This window comes from Muntiacus reevesi, chromosome 19, assembly GCF_963930625.1.
Source record: "Muntiacus reevesi chromosome 19, mMunRee1.1, whole genome shotgun sequence".
NCBI lineage: Eukaryota > Metazoa > Chordata > Mammalia > Artiodactyla > Cervidae > Muntiacus > Muntiacus reevesi.
The window spans coordinates 22,657,763-22,679,562 of NC_089267.1; the positions used below are offsets into that span (position 1 = coordinate 22,657,763).

The following is a 21,800-nucleotide window of genomic DNA, read 5'->3' on the forward strand; positions in this document are numbered from 1 at the left end:
AGAGAGACTGTCATGCTTATCTTCTTTGTATATACTCAGTACCAACATTATAGACATTTGATAGACATTCAGTATTTGTAAAATTTGTAATCTGAGTCTTTTTTGATACCTTACAGTTCTAAATTATTTCTATTTGTCCAATATTTATGTGTCTGTGATTCCCCCTCCCCTCTCTGGCAGGCGTTATGATGCTACAACTTCTGGAAAAAGTGATTGAGTTGGAAAACTGGACAGAGGGGAAAGGTCTCATCGTCCGTGGGGCAAAAAATACTTTTTCTTCAGGATCTGATCTGAATGCTGTGAAAGCACTAGGAACTCCAGAGGCAAGTATTGTATGAATTAAGCAGTAGATTCTACATGTTTGTCAGCCATCTATGTCTAAGATATTTATATTTTACTTATATGGTTATTATGATGACAGCTATTCTCTAATAGCTTTCCAAAGATAAGTGTTTTTGTTTTGTATCTAAAAGACTAGCTTGTAATAGTGTGAAGTAATGGCAGAAAAATGAAGGACAGGAAGGTTAGCAGTAAAACGTCCACTATTAAAACCAGCAAGGATGTGAATTTTTTAAGGGGAAGCCCCTTAGCATCTCATGATATGGAGTTTTGCCTGTGGTACATATATGAACTATCTAGCATGGCTTTGGCAATTGGTAGGCTCCAACAAATGCTGGGAGTTGAAACATTTGCTTTTGAATTATGGTGACAGAAAAGCAGTTGGAATCATCTCTCAGTATTTGTCCTCCAAGGAAGCTGTTTTTCATGAATTCAGCCCTGCACTAACATTCCCTAGGCAGGAAAAAAAAAAAGCAGATGAAAGAGAGAGAGAAAAAAGGGAGAAAAATGTATCTGTTACCATTTAATGACAAATGTGAACTGTATGTAGTTAATAATGTTTTAATGTTATTGGACAGCTCTTGCACCACTCTATATAGTATAAGGATTTCTGTTTGCATAATATATGCAATTTCTGTTTGCATAGATATATGAGGAAAGATCTCTCTTTTCCTAATTTTGATAGATTTATATTTGAAAGATGGTTTCAACATTTTCTGGCAGGCAGGAGGGTGCCAGCCTAAGAACTGAGTGAGCTACAGTTTTATAATCTCAGGGAAAGTGGAGACAGGGAGAAGACCACCATCTTCCGTATTCTTGAGGATTCCTTCATCAGTTCCTCCTCTGTGTTGGGTGGGGGATTTTTCTTGTCCCTATGTGATCAAACTGGCACTGTCATGGTGCAGTGGAAATGAGCAAAAGGAGCTAACATATGCCCAAATATGGTAAATCATCTCAGGTTTCAGTGTAGTATCACCTTTTCCTTATATTTTTGTTTTTACTGTGTATAGAGAACCACATCATAGAAATCATTAACTTACTATGCTTACTGGGCAGGATGTGGGTCTCATTCCACCATTACTTTATAATTTTGGGGCACGTCTTATGTTTCTGTTGCATGCTTTTGCTGCTAAGGAAGCCTGTTTGGTTTCGTGATAAAGCAAAACTGCTGTCTTAAATGATCATTAACTTACCAACTCTCCCACACTTTGGTTTTATTTACAATCCCCTCTTGGGATTAATTATTTAACCACTTTCTTTGTCCGTTTACTTTATCCCTATCAAGAATACTAAGCCAGCAATCTGAATATATGGATTCTTATCCAGGCTTTACTAGTAATTTTACTATGGGGCCTGCAAGTCATTTGCTTATAATTTTTCACCTCTAGAATGATTCTGTTGCTAGACCTCTTATTCTGTTCACGAAAGACACTATAAAGATAGAATGAGATACTAATGATAGATTATTGTGGGTCTGGTATAAGTCAGTGTTGGGCTCTACTCTCAGGCCTGGAAAGCCCACACTTGCCCAGCTTCAAGACCAAAGAAAGAGCCTGGAGTCAGTGACAGTTATCAGTGGGCCAGTGGAAAGCGGGAGCTTACATGTCTGAAGCAAAGTCCTGAGGCAACACCCCACCAGCTGCAGCAGGCAAGGCAGGACAGTCTTTGCTTCATGGAAGAGGGGAGCCACTTATAAGGGGAATGAGCTTCACGTTGGCTCATTGGTTACCAGGGAAACTAGCAGAATGCCCCTCACTGCACCTTTGAGGAGAACAGTGACTTGCAGGTATGTAGAAAGGTCAGCCTTGTGAGTAGGGTGTAAACGAAGCAAGCACTGGTCGAGGAAGGGATGTACAGAGAGCCAGAGAAGAGCCACCTTGAGTGGCCTGACCCTACAGTCCGATAGGAAATCATCCCTAAAAATGCGAAAGGTTATTTTGCTTTCTTCTAGTTGGAAGGTTGTTTCTGTCTCTTTAGATCATGTGGCCAGCATTTTTTTTTCTGCTATATATGTAAAAGCTACAAGTGGAAACATGCTAATTGTTCACACACATATATATATAGTGGGCCTGATGTAAATCAGGTAGGAAAATATCAGACTTCAAATAAGATATCACTTAATAAAGTTTATTCTTTCCAGTGAGGACCTTCTCCAGATAACTTGCTGTCTTGAATGTTAGCAGTAGAGTGAGTGCGGATTTTGATCTACAGCTGACAACTCAGGTGATGTGACCCCAGTGCTTAAATAGCACTGCAGGTGTCCATCCCTTGTAGTCACGCACATCTGCCAATATGGATAAAAAAAAACAACAACCCTGAAATCGTGATTCTGCTTTACAGTGTGTTATTTTCAGGCCCAGAGTGGTTTTAAAATACCTTATTTCAAAATATTTTCTTGTGTAGATGAATCCTTTATTGTACTTCTATGAAATATCATTAGTCATGGTTATAGGAAATATATAGCATAGAAATAGACAATTTGAATAAATTCTCTTTATGGATAATATTGGGCTTCCCAGGTGGCATGGTGATAGAGAATCCACCTGCTGATGCAGGAGATGCAGGAGACATGGGTTTGATCCTTGGGTTGGGAAGATCCCCTGGAAGAGGAAAGGGCAACCCACTGAAGTATTCTTGCCTGAAAAATTCCATGGACAGAGGAGCCTGGCAGACTGCAGTGCATGGGGGTCGTAAAAGAGTCAGACATGACTTAGCACACACGTGTGTAATGTACATGTGTGCGTGGTGTATTTGTCACATGATGACTTTAAAATTAACAAGAACTAGAAACAGTTTAAATAAAATTCCTGATGACTGTTTCCATTTCTTATATAGAGCTTATTTCTATATGCCCGAAAAGTAACTAGAAATGTGTAAAACTGAAATTTTAAATAGCCTTGGGATTTTTGAGGCTCATACATGTTTATGAATTGCAGCTGCATGTATGAACACACCTGTCCCTCACAGCTAAGAAATTCTGAGATGCTTAACATGACTTAAAGTTATACACAGCCTTTCTCTGAACAAAGCTCTTTTTTATCTAGCATACTTACTCTTTGTTCTCAGAGATGTGTCACTGCATCTGCTTGTTTGGTGAATTCACTTTTCTGAGGATGGATAAGTAAAATAGATGATGATTTTAGTAATTGGGTTGTTTTTCCTTCAGATTATTAATAAGGTACTCGAAAGTGATTATTAAATGCCGTTTTTTGAAAAAGATAATTATATTGATGTTTTTGCCACTGTGTTTCTTCCAAGCTTTGAAAAATATTTTGTTAATGAAAATTACCAAATACTAACAAAAGTAGACTTGTTGACTGAAAGAAGATGGGCAACCTAGAAGTTGCGAGTTAACGTTTTATTCTGCAGACATTCTTAGGACTTCAAACCTAAGAGGAGACAGTATCTCATAACCCTGAGAAATTGCTCTAATGCTCTGAAGAGGAGCCAAGATATATGGGTGTGTTTGCAACAAAGGGCAAGTAGTCAGGAGATTATTGTTAACTAAAGAAAGCCAGACATCTGAAGTTAAGGAATTCAGCACTTTTCTGTGTCCAGGAAGATTCAAGAGTCTGGGCTCACTGAAATCATTTCCTTTGGTATGTACCTCAGCTCTGGGGACCAGTGTCCTGTTTTCTCATCATGAGTTCCCTCAAGCTGCCCTGTTGGGAGTGGCTGCGGTCCGATGACTGCTCAGTGGGGGTGCATTCTTTAAGCTCCCTTAGGTGCTCACCATCAGGGTTGACTGTGATCGCTGATGACTGCTCCATCCTTTGTTTACCTATAGGATAGGCAGTATTTTGTTTTTCAGACTAATATGTTGAAACCCTCCTGTACTCAGAATGAATGATCATCAACATTGTATTTGCTTATCTATCGTTAGTTTTTTTTTTTCCTTTAGGGCCTGGTCTCGAGAGGTTGATTTCATTTTGATACCCTTTGTTTAATAAGCAGGGAAAAAAGCTCTCATTGTTCCTAGTGAAAGAAAGTGAAAGTCACTCACTCATGTCCGACTCTTTGCCACCCCTATGGACTATACCGTCCATGGAATTCTCTAGGTCAGAATACTGGAGTGGGTAGCTGTTCCCTTCTCCAGGGGATCTTCCCAAGCCAGGGATTGAACCCAGGTCTCTCGCATTGCGGGTGGATTCTTTACCATCTGGGCCACCAGGGAAGCCCCTAATTGTTCCTATTAGACAGTTAATCCTTCATTAAGATGGTCCAAGCAGAGAGATGAATTAGCATAACACAAGCATTAGCCCTGAAAAGTTATGGAATAGAAAAAAAGAATAAAAGAGGAAAAAAATCTAGTGCAGTATTAACCCACTTCTAAGATGTGAGTTGATGCTGTAGATGTTCTGCAGACTCTGAGAAGTCTTTTTCCAGAGGACAGAAATAATAAAAATCCAGTTGAAGCTTTAAATTGGGGGGGGGGGGGGGGCAGGGAATAAAAACCTTCTTACTCTGCAGTGAATGGGTTTAATATCTTGAGGAAAAGTTTGGCCTTTTAGAAACCTGTATATTCTCTATCTACCTTGAAGATAGTATACTTCTTTGTTGAATGACTTCCCTTGTTAAGTTTCTGCCAGTCTGTTGCCCTCTATTTCTCTGTTGCCTGAATTTTTGCAGCAACCTCAAAGTTCTTGTCTAACTTCTTTGCTTTTGCTGTGATTATTGTACAGTTCCATTGTAGCCTTATTGCTTTGTAGACAAGCTGTTATAAATTTCTCAAAACCCTTCTGTGTATTTTGAAGAAATTAGTAAATTCATACAATAGGCACTTAGGGAAAAAAAGGAAGGCTCATTTATGGTTCTCTTACTGGAAGGGGGACCGTTTCCAGGGACCAAGAGTGAGCTCCTGTCTCACACTTGGAAATGAATTGTGCAAGGAGACACGCATGCTGACAAAGCAGAATGCTTTATTGGGAAGGGATGCCCGGGCAGAGAACAGCAGGGTAAAGGGACCCGGGAGGACTGCTCCACCACATGCTTCTCAGTCTCAGGTTTTATTATAACTGCGAGTTAGCTTTCCAGGTTATCTCCGGCCAGTCATCTTGCTTATATCCATATTTGGTCTGATTCCTGGCAGCACTTACATCTCTCAGGCCCGATGGTGTCCGGGAGGTTGGCAGAACATATTATGGGCTGGCATCTCCTCCCTCCTGTTGGCCCCTCCCAAATTCTTCCCAGCTGTATCATACTGGTTTTTACTACTCATTGATTGCCTTTGTTTTATGAATCAATGTATTTCTCCCCCTCAAATTCATCTGAGTCAGTTAACTTCAACAAACACATACTATATGCAGAATGTTGATTACACTGCTAGCTTCTGAGGATAAAGAAGGCGTTTTGTCAGCCGCAAATTATCTAGCAAATGCCATTTCCTCTTCTCCTCCATAAAGCCTCCTCAACTACTACAACCCAGTGCATTGTTTCTTCAGACATGTGGAGTGGGTAACTGTTCCCCTCTCCAGGAATCTTCCCAACCCAGGGATCGAACCCAGGTCTCCTGCATTGCAGGCGGATCCTTTACCAGCTGAGCCACAAGGGAAGCCCTGCATTGTTTCTTATTTGCCACTATTCTCAGCTTGTTTAGCACTTCTCAGAATACTTAATGTACTATACCTGATGCGTGATGCATTTCTTTTTTCTCACAAGATTTTTGAAGACTGGGAACGAGGGCCACATTCTACTGATCACGTTCCCTATCTTTATCTTGTATAGATGATGTAACTAATAATAAATCTAAACACAATGTATACAATCTATAAATTCTCTAGTTAAGCTAGAAAAATGAAAATACTACAGAAACACAAAGGAGAAAGCTGTTACTGTGGGATTTAGAAAATCTTGTTGGAAAAATCTTTGATTCAGGCATTCCTTGAAATAGGTAGAGAAAAGGACCAGCTGTTCCAAATAGTGGGAATGACATGAGCCAAGACATAGAAAAACAGTAAATGTAAGTTGTTAAAGGACTGGCAAATAGGTTGTTGCAGAAGAAGTTAGGATGCTTGACTGAAGGGTACAGTAGTCAATAAAGTTGGTAAAATAGTTTGGGATCAATCCTTCCCAAAGAATTCTGACGTTATTTTATTGGTGATATGAAATTATCATCCTATAAGAAGGTTTTTCAGGCAGGATGCAAGATATATTACAGAGGAAAAAGAAATTAAATACAGAGAGACCAGTTAGGAAACAAGGCCATTGTGATAATCTAAGCATGAGTAACAAGTTCAAACTTGTGAAAATAGAAGAAGGGATTTAAATTGGAAATACTTCAGAAGAAGGTTTGAGGGGACATGCTTGGTAACTCAGCAAGCACAGGAAAACTGAAATGGAAGAGTTAAAGATAATACCAGGAATTCTGAGCCTTTTGAACTAGAAAAACCATTCCTGTTAATTCAGAACTCACTGTGATCTATTACAGAGCATCTAGGTACATTTTCATCTTTCCAACCATTTTTTAAATCAAATAGAACAGATTTTTAAAATTTTCCATTCCTTCCTTATTGTGTAAGAAAACTGAAGCTCACAGTTTTGACTTGCTCAAGTTTATGTTTTTATTATGTGGTAATACTTGGGTTAAAAGTTAGCTTTTTCATAACCAGTTGGTTTTGCCATGCCAAATTTGAAATATTGGCAGAATGTGAAATTTCTTAGTAGGTTTTGGGACTCTAAAGGAAACAGTAGTTGAAGCAATGGGAATGGATGAGACTTCCAAGGAAGAAATTGTAAAAAGGGAGAGAAAGAGAATCATGGATTGGATTTTTGGTAACATGTATTTAGCTGAATTAAAAAGAGACAAAGAAGAAAACTTAGAATATAGTAATCAAAGAAATAGGAAGAGGATCGGGAGTTGAAGTGTTGCTAGAAACTGAGACTGTCGAAAAAACTGATCAAAGGAAGATGCTATACATGTTATGGTGATACAGAAGGAGATGAGAATAAGGAAAAGCCATTTAATTTAACAAATAGGAGATTGTTAGAAACCTTTGAGGAAAGTCTTTTGAGAGAAGGCTGAAGACCACATTATACTTGGTTTAAGAAAGTATAAGGGGAACTTGAGGAGGAGCCAAGATGGCGGAGGAATAAGACGGGGAGACCACTTTCTCTCTTACAAATTCATCAAAAGAATAACTGAACGCAGAGCAAACTTCACAAGACAACTTCTGATTGCTAGCTGAGGTCATCAGGCGCCCAGAAAAGCAACCCATTGTCTTTGAAAGGAGGTAGGACAAAATATAAAAGATAAAAAGAGAGACAAAAGAGCTAAGGACGGAGATCCATTCTGGGAAGGGAGTCTTAATAGAGGAAGTTTCCAAACACCAGGAAACCCTTGCACTGGCAGGTCTGGGGGAAGTTTTTGAATCTCGGAGGGCAACCTGACTGGGAGGGGAACAATAGATAAAACCCACAGATTATGTGCCTAAAAGCAACTCCCAGCAGAAAAGTACCCCAGACGCCCGCATCCGCCACCAGCAAGTGGGGGCGGAACAGAGAGGAGCGGGCGGCATTGCTTAGGGTAAGGACCGGGCCTGAGTGCCCTGAGGACAATCGGAGGGAGCTTTTGTGAGTTACCAACTTAAACTGTGGGATAGCAAGAGAGAGAGAGATAGTTAACCAGCCTGAACACACTGCTGGCCGTTCGCAGAGCAAAGGGTCTGAGCAAGTCCAGAGAAGAGCTCGCAGGCTGCAGACCGGCCTAGCCCCGCCGGAGGCAGAGGGGAGGGGAAAGGGGCAGGCTCGGCCCCAAGGACCACATCCCCTACCGCACTGCAAACAGGCCTCCAGTTTCTAATAGACCTCCTGAGATTCTGGATGGTCGACATCCGCCGGGAGGGTCGTGGCGAGACACAGGGCACAGGCACCTGACCGGCGTGGGCGGGGACTGGGGCTGGGGACGCGGAGGGCAGAGGGCGCATGCACCCGACTGGCGCTGGCGGAAACTGAGACTGGGACCGCGGAAGGGAGAAGGCATGCAGCACCTGGGGAGAGTGCGCCTGTCAAGCTCTTGGCTGCCTGAGCTGCCCGAACGTGGAAGGCACAAAAAGCTTTTGTGGAACACCCAAGGGCTGGAACCACGCGCAGCACAGGGCACGCTCCATATAGAGCAGCCGGGAACCTGAGCAGCATAGATGGAGAAAGCAGCGTCAGCCCCTCCCCACAGCGCGACGGAACTAGCAACCTGAAAAAGAGACCACCTCCACCCGCCTGTGACAGGGCGGAAATTAGGCACTGAAGAGACCAGCAAACAGAAGCCAAAATAAAGGGAACCACTTCAGAAGGGACGGGTGCAACAGATTAAAATCCCTGTTGATAACACCGACTACACTTGAAGGGGCCTGTAGATATCGAGAAGTGTAAGCTGGAACGAGGAGCTATATGAAACTGAACCGAACCCACACTGACCGCAACAGCTCCAGAGAAATTCCTAGATATATTTTTACTTTTTTTTTTAAGTTAAAAAGAATTTTGTTTCTTTTTTATTTTTTCTCTTTTATTTTCCTTTAAAATTCCATATTACTCCCCCATCACTCCTTAACTTTCATTTTCATAGATTTTTTACGATTTTTTTAATTAGGAAAAAATTTTTTTCTTGTTTTTTTTTCCTTTTTCTCTTCTATTTTCTATTTTTCTTTTTCTCTTATTTCCTTTTAAAGTCCTCTGTTACTCCTCTACTACTCCTTAATTTTCATTTTCATTACACTATAACCTTACAAAAAAAAAGAGAAGCCCTATTTTTAAACTGAACTTCATATATATTTCTAAAATTTTTTCTTGTGTTTTGGTTTTTGTTTTTAATGTTGTATTTTTAAGAGTCTAACCTCTACTCTAGATTTTTAATCTTTGTTTTTCAGTATATGATATAAATTGTGGACATTTAAGAATCCAATATTCGGTTCCCATTTTTATTCAGGAGTGTGTTGATTACTCTCTCCCAATCTTGACCCTCTGTTTTCTACCTCAGAACACCTCTATTTCCTCCTTTCCCCTTCTTTTCCCAATTCAATTCTGTGAATCTTTGTGGGTGTCAGGGCCATGGAGAACACTCTGGGAACAGACAACTGCGTAGATCTGTCTCTACGTAGATCTGTCTCTCTTGAGTCCCCCTTTTTCTCCTCCTGCTCATCTCTATCTCCCTCCTCCCTCTCCTCTTCTTCATGTAACTCTGTGAACCTCTCTGGGTGTCCCTCACAGTGGAGAATCTTTTTGCCATTAACCTAGAAAGTTTATTATCAGTGCTGTATAGTTGGAGAAGTCTTGAGACTACTGGAAGAGTAAAACTGAAATCCAGAGGCAGGAGAATTAAGCCCCAAACCTGAGAACACCAGAAAACTCTTGACTACATGGAACTTTAAGTAATAAGTGACTGTCCAAAAGCCTCCATACCTACACTGAAACCAACCACCACCCAAGAGCCAATAAGTTTTAGAGCAAGACATATTCTCCAGCAACGCAGGAACATAGCCCTGAACGTCAACATACAGGCTGCCCAAGGTCACACCTAACACATAGACCCATCTCAAAACTCATTACTGGGCACTCCATTGCACTCCAGAGAGAAGAAATCTAGTTCCACGCACCAGAACACCGATGCAAGCTTCCCTAACCAGGAAACCTTGACAAGTCAATTGTCCAACCCCACCCACTGGGTAAAACCTCCACAATAAAAAGGAACCACAGACCTCCAGAATACAGAAAGCCCACTCCAGACACAGCAATCTAAACAAGATGAAAATGCAGAGAAATACCCAACAGGTAAAGGAACATGAAAAATGCACACCAAGTCAAACAAACGAGGAGGAGATAGGGAATCTACCTGAAAAAGAATTTAGAATAATGATAATAAAAATGATCCAAAATCTTGAAAACAAAATGGAGTTACAGATAAATAGCCTGGAGACAAAGATTGAGAAGATGCAAGAAATGTTTAATAAAGACCTAGAAGAAATAAAGAGTCAATTAAAAATGAATAATGCAATGAATGAGATCAAAAACACTCTGGAGGGAACCAAGAGTAGAATAACAGAGACAGAAGATAGGATAAGTGAGGTAGAAGATAAAATGGTGGAAATAAATGAAGCAGAGAGGAAAAAAGAAAAAAGGATCAAAAGAAATGAGGACAACCTCAGGGACCTCTGGGACAATGTGAAACACCCCAACGTTCGAATCATAGGAGTCCCAGAAGAAGAAGACAAAAGAAAGGCCGTGAGAAAATATTCGAGGAGACAATAGCTGAAAACTTCCCTAAAATGGGGAAGGAAATAGCCACCCAAGTCCAAGAAACCCAGAGAGTCCCAAACAGGATAAACCCAAGGCGAAGCACCCCAAGACACACATTAATCAAATTAACAAAGATCAAACGCAAAGAACAAATATTAACAGCAGCAAGGGAGAAACAACAGATAACACACAAAGGGATTCCCATAAGGATAACAGCTGATCTATCAATAGAAACCCTCCAGGCCACAAGGGAATGGCAGGACATACTGAAAGTAATGAAAGAGAATAACCTACAACCTAGATTACTGTGCCCAGCAAGGATCTCATTCAGATTTGAAGGAGAATTCAAAAGCTTTCCAGACAAGCAAAAGCTGCGAGAATTCAGCACCACCAAACCAGCTCTTCAACAAATGCTAAAGGATCTTCTCTAGACAGGAAATGCAGAAAGGTTGTATAAACGTGAACCCAAAACAACAAAGTAAATGGCAACGGGACCACACCTATCAATAATTACCTTAAATGTAAATGGGTTGAATGCCCCAACCAAAAGACAAAGATTGGGTTAATGGATACAAAAACAAGACCCCTATATATGCTGTCTACAAGAGACCCACCTCAAAACAAGAGAAACATACAGAGTAAAAGTGAAGAGCTGGAAAAAAATATGTCACGCAAATGGAGACCAAAAGAAAGCAGGAGTCGCAATACTCATATCAGATAAAATAGACTTTCAAATAAAGGATGTGAAAAGAGACAAAGAAGGACACTACATAATGATCAAAGGATCAATCCAAGAAGAAGATATAACAATTATAAATATACATGCACCCAACATCGGAGCACCGCAATATGTAAGGCAAAGGCTAACGAGTATGAAAGAGGAAATTAATAGTAACACAATAATAGTGGGAGACTTTAATACCCCACTCACAACTATGGATAGATCAACTAAACAGAAAATCAACAAGGAAACACAAACCCTAAATGATACAATGGACCAACTAGACCTAATTGATATCTATAGGACATTTCACCCCAAAACAATCAACTTCACCTTTTTCTCAAGTGCACACGGAACCTTCTCCAGAATAGATCACATCCTGGGCCATAAATCTGGTCTTAGAAAATCCAAAAAAATTGAAATCATTCCAGTCATCTTTTCTGACCACAGTGCAGTAAGATTAGATCTCAATTACAGGAAAAAAATTGTTAAAAATTCAAACATATGGAGGCTAAATAACATGCTTCTGAATAACCAACAAATCATAGAAGAAATAAAAAAAGAAAATATGCATAGAAATGAATGAAAATGAAAACACAACAACCCAAAACCTATGGGACACTGTAAAAGCAGTGCTAAGGGGGAAAGTTCATAGCATTACAGGCTTACATCAAGAAACAAGAAAAAAGCCAAATAAATAACCTAATTCTACACCTAAAGCAATTAGAGAAGGAATAAGTGAAGAACCCCAGGGTTAGTAGAAGGAAAGAAATCTTAAAAATTAGGGCAGAAATAAATGCAAAAGAAACAAAAGAGACCATAGCAAAAATCAAAGCTAAAAGCTGGTTTTTTTGAAAAAATAAATAAAATTGACAAACCATTAGCAAGACTCAATAAGAAACAAAGAGAGAAGAACCAAATTAACAAAATTAGAAATGAAAATGGAGAGATCACAACAGACAACACTGAAATACAAAGGATCATAAGAGACTACTACCAGCAGCTCTATGCCAATAAAATGGACAACTTAGAAGAAATGGACAAATTCTTAGAAAAGTAGAACTTTCCAAAACTGAACCAGGAGGAAATAGAAGATCCTAACAGAGCCATCACAAGCAAGGAAATCGAAACTGTAATCAGAAATCTTCAGCAAACAAAAGCCCAGGACCAGATGACTTCACAGCTGAATTCTACCAAAAATTTAGAGAAGAGCTAACACCTATCTTACTCAAACTCTTCCAGAAAATTGCAGATGAAGGTAAACTTCCAAACTCATTCTATGAGGCCACCATCACCCTAATTCCAAAATCAGACAAAGATGTCACAAAAAAAGAAAACTACAGGCCAATATCACTGATGAACATAGATGCAAAAATCCTTAACAAAATTCTAGCAAACAGAATCCAGCAACATATTAAAAAAATCGTACACCATGACCAAGTGGGCTTTATCCCAGGAATGCAAGGATTCTTTAATATTCGCAAATCAATCAATGTAATACACCACATTAACAAATTGAAAGATAAAAACCATATGATTATCTCAAAAGATGCAGAGAAAGCCTTTGACAGAATTCAACATCGATTTATGATTAAAACTCTCCAGAAAGCAGGAATAGAAGGAACATACCTCAACATAATAAAAGCTATATATGACAAACCCACAGCAAGGGTTACCCTCAATGGTGAAAAATTGAAAGCATTTCCCCTGAAATCAGGAACAAGACAAGGGTGCCCACTCTCACCACTGCTATTCAACATAGTGTTGGAAGTTTTGGCCACAGCAATCAGAGCAGAAAAAGAAGTAAAAGGAATCCAGATAGGAAAAGAAGAAGTGAAACTCTCGCTGTTTGCAGTGACATGATCCTCTACATAGAAAACCCTAAAGACTCTACCAGAAAATTACTAGAGCTAATCAATGAATATAGTAAAGTTGCAGGATATAAAATTAACACACAGAAATCCTTGCATTCCTATACACTAACAATGAGAAAACAGAAAGAGAAATTAAGGAAACAATACCACTCACCATTGCAACACAAAGAATAAAATACTTAGGAGTATATCTACCTAAAGAAACAAAAGACCTATACATAGAAAACTATAAAACACTGATGAAAGAAATCAAATAGGACACAAACAGATGGAGAAACATACCGTGTTCATGGATTGGAAGAATCAATATTGTCAAAATGGCTATTCTACCCAAAGCAATCTATAGATTCAATGCAATCCCTATCAAGCTACCAACAGTATTTTTCACAGAACTAGAACAAATAATTTCACAATTTGTATGCAAATACAAAAAACCTTGAATAACCAAAGTAATCTTGAGAAAGAAGAATGGAACTGGAGGAATCAACCTGTCTGACTTCAGACTCTACTACAAAGCCACAGTCATCAAGACAGTATGGTACTGGCACAAAGACGGAAATATAGATCAATGGAACAGAATAGAAAGCCCAGAGATAAATCCATGAACCTATGGACACCTTATCTTCGATAAAGGAGGCAAGGATATACAATGGAAAAAAGACAACCTCTTTAACAAGTGGTGCTGGGAAAACTGGTCAACCACTTGTAAAAGAATGAAACTAGAACACTTTCTAACACCATACACAAAATAAACTCAAAATGGATTAAAGATCTAAATGTAAGACCAGAAACTATAAAACTCCTAGAGGAGAACATAGGCAAAACACTCTCCGACATAAATCACGGCAGGATCCTCTATGACCCACCTCCCAGAATATTGGAAATAAAAGCAAAAATAAACAAATGGGACCTAATGAAAATTAAAAGCTTTTGCACTACAAAGGAAACTATAAGTATGGTGAAAAGACAGCCCTCAGATTAGGAGAAAATAATAGCAAATGAAGAAACAGACAAAGGATTAATCTCAAAAATATACAAGCAACTCCTGAAGCTCCATTCCAGAAAAATAAATGACCCAATCAAAAAATGGGCCAAAGAACTAAACAGACATTTCTCCAAAGAAGACATACAAATGGCTAACAAACACATGAAAAGATGCTCAACATCACTCATCATCAGAGAAATGCAAATCAAAACCACAGTGAGGTACCATTACATGCCAGTCAGGATGGCTGCTATCCAAAAGTCTACAAGCAATAAATGCTGGAGAGGATGTGGAGAAAAGGGAACCCTCTTACACTGTTGGTGGGAATGCAAACTAGTACAGCCACTGTGGAAAACAGTGTGGAGATTTCTTAAAAAACTGGAAGTAGAACTGCCATATGACCCAGCAATCCCACTCCTGGGCATACACACTGAGGAAACCAGATCTGAAAGAGACACATGCACCCCAGTGTTCGTCACAGCACTGTTTATAAAAGCCAGGACATGGAAGCAACCTAGATGCCCATCAGCAGACGTATGTATAAGGAAGCTGTGGCACATATACACCACGGAATATTACTCAGCCGTTAAAAAGAATTCATTTGAATCAGTTCTAATGAGATGGATGAAACTGGAGCCCATTATACATTGTGAAGTAAGCCAGAAAGATAAAGAACATTACAGCATACTAACACATATATATGAAATTTAGAAAGATGGTAATGATAACCCTATATGCAAACAGGAAAAGAGACACAGAAGTACAGAACAGACTTTTGAACTCTGTGGGAGAAGGTGAGGGTGGGATGTTTCGAGAGAACAGCATGTATATTATCTATAGTGAAACAGATCACCATCCCAGGTGGGATGCATGAGACAAGTGCTCGGGCCCGGTGCACTGGGAAGACCCAGAGGAATTGGGTGGAGAGGGAGGTGGGAGGGGGGGATCGGGAGGGGGAATACACGTAACTCCATGGCTAATTCACGTCAATGTATGACAAAATCCACTGCAATGTTGTGAAGTAATTAGCCTCCAACTAATAAAAATAAATGAAAAAAAAAAGTATAAGTGTAAAAAGAAGAGGCAATGAATTTATACTACTATTAAGAAATTTGTTTTTTATATGTTTATATTCTTAGGGGATCAGAGTTTGGGATAATAGGTGGGAATGTCTTACGCCTTGTCCTTCCAAATTACCCTGGGTAGAACTCTACACTTTTCTGAGACCTGACTCTTACACGTAAGTTCATGGTAATACCTCATACAAAGCTGAGTTCAAAGAACCCTTGAAGAGCAACACAATAAATACAGTATCATTTGCGTTTCAGACAGCTTCAAAGAGTTTTTAAATGAAAATCTCATTTTAAAAATTTCATTATTTTTGGCTCTATTACTTCCTAAATCCTGAAAGTGTTTTTTTTTTTTTTTTAATTTCTTATGTGAAACATTTACAATTTATATTTGTGTTTATTCTTATTTAAAGGATGGAGTGGCCTTATGCATGTTCATGCAAAACACCTTAACACGATTTATGAGGTAATGTTTCTTTGTTTTTAAAACATGATTTCTTTGCTTTCTTCTCTGTAACCACCTCTGTGTTTTTTCAGTCTTCTAACTTTACTGAGGCTTTCAGTGGCTAAGTCAAAGATCTATCTTGGTAAATGTTACATTGTACTTGAAAGTATATGGTTTGTTTTCAGATATCTTTTGATACTGATTTTTAGCATCAGTTCACAGTGGTAAGAGAAGAGACTTTGATTTTGATACCTTTAGACCATGAAATTTTTGCACCTTGTTTTATGTCCCTGGATTTATTCCAGGGTCTCCTAGTTTATAGTTTATGTGAACTTGAATAGAATTTGTATCCTCCTGTTATGTGAAAATTGTATAAATCTTAATTATGTTGAATTGGTTCATGATGCCTTTCAGGTCTACTATATCCTTCTACTTTTCAATATATTCATTCCATTAATTTTTGAGAGTTTCATATTGAAACTCCAACTAAAAATCTTTATCTATTAAACAATAATTGTAATATATAGTGGAACTGTATGTAACTTTGTTTTGTATTTTCCAAGTCTCCTATAAATGTGTTATATTTTCATAATTTAAAAAGTAAAAAAGGCAATAATTTAAAAAAGAACACAATTTCTAAAAAACCCAAAATAACTATTATTCTATGCTTTGCATTAGTTAAAAAATAATCACTGATAGTCTATTCATATTTAGAATATATGAATTCACTATTCATATATTTTGGTTCATATTTATTTTTGCCTTCAAGGACAGTCATATAACTAGTTGTTAGTGAAGTACATACAAATATTTTAAAAATAAGAGACTTGAGGCGTAAAAAGAGTTTAAGACTTAGCTCTTTTCCCTGAGGAGTTTGTATTTTGTTGTAAGCTGGCTATATTTAAGTATAGACATGTGAAAGTTAAATACTGATACTAGAGCAGAAAAGACACATAAAGATAACCTAATATTCAAAATTAGTAGAATGTATAGTGAAGTGATCTGTATCCACAAGGAGAGAGAAAAAGAGTTACCAGTTGGAGAAAGCTTTTACATATTTCTGAGAAAGATGGATTCACTTTGCACCTAGAAGAAGAAGAAAAGGGAAAAAATTTGGGTCCTGCCATTATGCATTTGGGGTTACAAACTTACATGATTGGGGTGATTAGCTTTCTACTTCCATATTCTGAATGTAAAAAAAGTTAAAATTCAGGGAAACTAAGGAAATACATACTTGTTTACACACTTATTAATTGGACATCAGTGTATTTTTGTTGCTCTTTATATGTGAGAGTCTAGGGAGAGTGAATACTGTCTTCATTGTCTTACTTCCTGTTCACCTACTTCTTATCACATTTGACCTTTTCTTAAGTAAATCTTAGAAGTTTTTTTCTTTAGATAATTCTTTTTATTTGGAAGCAGTGTGTGTTAAGAAATGTGCAATTTCTTTAGACCTGCATCTTTTCATTTTGGTTAGACCCACAAAAAGTTATGTATTTTTGAAACATTTTAAATTCACCTTTTAATACACAGTTCTGCAAAATGGGTCTTTGCAAACATGAAAGGTGAAGACTTTTTACTTCAGAACCATTCTTTTATGTAGAATCAGTCTCTGGATCATTTGAATGAAGAATGAAAAGATTTTTGATAGGAACCTTCCATACCACATTTCTTCCTTTTTGATACAACCTTAATTTTCCCATCTGTAATTTGATATCAACAAAAATGGACAAAGACTGAATAATTCCCAATTGTCAGGTGCTTAGAAGTTCCAGGAGCTCTCTACAAGCTTGTTAGTCAGTCACTCAGTCATGTCCAACTCTTTGGACCCCACGAACTGTAGACTGCCAGGCTTCTCTGTCCATGGAATTCTCCAGGCAAGAATATTGGAGCGGGTTGCCATTGCCTTCTCCAGGGAATTGTCCCTACGCAGGGATCAAACCTGGGTCTTCTGCATCGCAGGCAGACTCTTTACCTGTGAGCCCCCAGGGGAGCCTGTATACAGGCTTACCTCGGAGACATTGCAGGTTGGATTCCACACCGCCACAACAAAGTGGTATCAAAATAAAGCAAGTCACAGAAGTTTTTGGTTTTCCAGTGCATATGAAAGTTATATTTATACTCTACTATAGTCTATTAAGTTTGTGATAGCATTATGTCTTAAAAATGTACATATTAATTTAGAAACACTTTATTGCTAAAAAATGCCAGTCATCATCTGAGCCTTCAGTGAATCTTAATCTCTTTGATGGTGTAGGGTCAGTATTAATGGCAGCTAACTGATCAAGGTGGTAGTTGCTAAAGGTTGGGGTAGCTGTGGAAATTTCTTGAAATAAGACAACAGTGAAGTTTTCAACTTCACTTGACTCTTCCTTTGATTTCTCTGTAACATCCAGTGCTGTTTGACAGCATTTTACTCAGAGGAACTTCTTTCAAAATTGGAGTCAATCCTCTCAAACCCTGTGGCAGCTTTATCAAATACTTTTACTTAATATTTAAAATCTTTTGTTGTCATTTTATTCGTCACAACATCTTCACCAGGAGTAGATTCCATCTCAAGAAAACACTCTTTGCTCATCCATGAGAAGCAACTCCTCATCTGTTTAAGTTTATCATGAGATTGCAGCAAAATCAGTCACATTTTCAGGCTCCACTTCTTGTTCTCTTGCTGTTTCCACCACATCTGCAGTTATTTTCTCTAATGATGTCTTGAACGCCTCAAAGTCATCCAAGAGGTTTGGAATCAGCTTCTTCCAAACTCCTGTTAATGATGATGTTTTGAATTCTTCCCACAAATCACAGATGTTTTTAATAATGTCACCAGGCTCCTCTGCCCATGAAATTTTCCAGGCAAGAATACTGGCATTGGTTGCCATTTCTTCCTCCAGGGAATCTTCCCGAACCAGGGATCGAACTGCAGTCTCCTGGGTCTCCAGCATCACAGACAGATTCTTTACCTGCTGAGCCATTGGGGAAGCCCCAACAGCATCTTGAATAGTGAATCCTTTCCAGAAGGTTTTCAATTTACTTTCTCCAGACCCATCAGAAGAATCACTCTCTGTGGAAGCTAAAAGACTAATGAATTGTATTTCTTAAATAATGAGACTTGAAAGTTAAAATTACTAACTTGATCCACAGGTTGCAGAATGGATATTGTATTAGCAGGCATGGAAAACAGTTTTTATTTCACTGTACACCTTCATCAGAGCTCTTGGGTGACCAGTGCATTTCATTGTCAATGGGCAGTAATAGTTTGCAAGAAATTTGTTTTTTCTGAGCAGTAAATCAGCAGTGGACTTAAAATATTCAGTAAACCACGTTGTAAACCGATGTGCTCACCCAGCCTTTGTTGTTCCATTTACATAACACTGAGTAGATTGAGCATAATTCTTAAGAGCCCTCGGATTTTCAGAGTGGTAAATGAGCATTTAGTTTCAGTTAGTAACGAGCTGCCCCTAAACAGAGAGTCAGCCTGTCCTTTGAAGCTTTGAAACCAGGCATTGACGTCTCTCTCTAGCCCTGAATTTCAGTCCTAGATGGCATCTTCTTCTAATATAAGGTTGTTTTGTCTGTGTCCTCACCTTAATGAATTATCTTAGTTAGATCTTCAGGATAACTTGCTGCAGCTGGCATCTGATCTGCATCAGCACCTGCTGTCTTACCTAGCATTTTCATGTTATGGAGACGGCTTCAACCTCTGCTAGCTTCAGACTTCTCTTCTGTGTCTTCCACATCTCTCTCAGCCTTCATAGAACTGAAGAGAGTTAGGACCTTGCTCTGAATTAGGCTTTGGCTTAAGGAAATGTGGGTAGTTTGATCTAATATCTGAACCAATAAGACTTTCTTCCTATTAGCAATAAAGTTGTTTTGCTTTCTTATCTTTCCTGTGTTCACTGGAGGAGCACTGTTAATTTCCATCAAGAACTTTTACTTTGCATTCACAACTTGGCTAACTGTTAGCCAAAGCCTAATCTAGCATAATAAGTGAAAGTGAAAGTTGCTCAGTCGTGTCCGACTCTTTGCAACCCCATGGACTATATACAGTCCATGGATTTCTCCAGGCCAAAATACTGGAGAGGGTAGCCTTTTCCTTCTCCACGGGATCTTCCCAGCCCAGGGATCGAACCCAAGTTTCCCACATTGCAGGTGGATTCTTTACCAGCTGAGCCACCAGGGAAGCCCAGTAAAGTGAAGTGCAATAAAATGAGATGTGCTTGCAATACACAGAAACAACTGTTTATTTGGAAGAAAGTTAATATGCCTGTTAGTTTAAAATAAATAATGATTTGGAGAAGGTATGTTGATCAGTTTGGGGCTTCCCTGGTGGCTCAGAACAGTAAAGATGGCAGTGCAGGAGACCCAGGTTTGATCCCTGGGTCAGGAAGATCCCCTGAAGAAGGGAATGGCTACCCACTCCAGCATTCTTGCCTGGAGAATTCCATGGATAGAGGAAGTTGGCAGGCTACAGTCCATGGGGTGGCACAGAGTCGGACACGACTTAGCTACTAACACCTTCACTTTGACAAGTTTGCATATCATTTAGTATGAATTATTATATCTTCATTATTATACTGTTTTGCTTCTCATGGTTACAGGTTAATGGTTCTACTGTACTTTGAGGTGTGCTTGTTTTTATAAACCTAGATCAATAATTTTGTTTCTACTGTATCTCAAGTTTTTTAAATACTTGTAGATTAATATCAAAATTTAAAATATTAACATCCATTTTTTCCTTCTTCTTTCAATACACAGACTTCCTTTAATAAGTGTTGCACTGGTTCAAGGTCGGGCATTGGGTGGAGGAGCAGAAGTTACTACTGCGTGTGATTTCAGGTAGAGTAAACATTGTATTGCTCCTTGCACAAATATAATTAACATGTGAAATTTATTTCTTTGCCCGAATTATAGGTATTTTATATATTTTTAAATAGGATGATCAATGAACAAATATTTTCTTTCTGCCAATCATATCATTAAAGTAGATAATCTTAATCAGTCTAATGTTAACTCCATAATTACTTCATTGCTGTGCATTTCAGAAAGTTAACAAAACAAAATGATTTTGAAAGAAACAAATCCATATTAACAAAGTCCCTGGGGAATGAAGCCGAGGAAATACATGAAACTTTAAGAGTCACAGGAATTATACAAGGAAAGAACTAAAAAATAAAATCAAAGAAATAAAGAGAATGGGGAAAGGGTCTGCCTAAGTATTCCTCTTACTAATAACAAGAGGTTTTCTCAGACCCTGTCTTTACTGTGATTTGTAGAAACTTTGTGGGGAGTTTGGGCTGATTAGAGAATTCATTTAGAGAAAATTATTTGGTATCAATTAACCCTTTAATCCTAGAATTCTTTTTAGTATTGGATAGCTGTACTTTAGGAGAAGGGAATGGCAATCCACTCGTTTTCTTGCCTGGAGAATTCCATGGATGAAGCCTGGGGGGCTACAGTTTGTGGGGTTGCAGAGTCTGATACGACTGAGTGACTAACACACGCAGCTGTACTTCATAGGATTGATACAGTTTTGTAAGGCTTTCTATATTTTGGTTTTGTGTGTATAAAACATAGATGTCAGTTTAATGATTTGCTACAAAATAGGAAGCTATGTAACCATCTTATAGGTTAAGAATTGAAACATTATCAGCATTCCTGAACTCCCTAAGGCATAACCCCTTCATTTCCATCTGTAAGAAAGTATTACCCTAAATTTTATAATTACTTTCTCATTTTCCTTTATAGTTTTATAAGTTAACTATTCTATAGCCAATATATCCTATTTATTTTCCTTTTGAACTAAATATAAATAGCATACTAATAGAAATACTATGAGGAAAGATTCAGTTAGCTAATTTATGCAAAAGAGGTAATTTTTTTCAATTTATGATTCAGGTTTCAGTTTATAAGTTGAAACATGTCACTTTGTAGTCAAATAAATTGAGATTTTAAAATAGTTTGGGTGTATAAGACAAATTACAAAAATCCCAGTCTCTTTGAAAACTGTGCTAAAGTTGCTTTAGTTGTGTCTGACTCTCTGTGACCATATGGACTGTAGCCTGCCAGGCTCCTCTGTCCATGGGATTCTCCAGGCAAGAATACTGGAGTGGATTGCTATGCTCTGCTCCAGGGGATCTTCCCGACC

General features: G+C 38.5%; 1 protein-coding gene across 2 annotated transcripts in view; it reads left to right on the forward strand.

The window, feature by feature from the left end:
* Positions 1 to 21,800, forward strand: part of ECHDC1 (ethylmalonyl-CoA decarboxylase 1) — a 60,642-nt gene that overhangs the window by 25,805 nt on the left and 13,037 nt on the right. The window contains exons 3-5 of one of the 2 annotated variants that reach the window (XM_065911596.1): positions 181 to 323; positions 15,627 to 15,679; positions 20,411 to 20,491. In XM_065911596.1, the coding sequence (XP_065767668.1) occupies positions 181 to 323; positions 15,627 to 15,679; positions 20,411 to 20,491 (277 nt within the window). The remainder of the gene's footprint in view (positions 1 to 180; positions 324 to 15,626; positions 15,680 to 20,410; positions 20,492 to 21,800) is intronic. The other variant, XM_065911597.1, reaches the window with a different exon arrangement.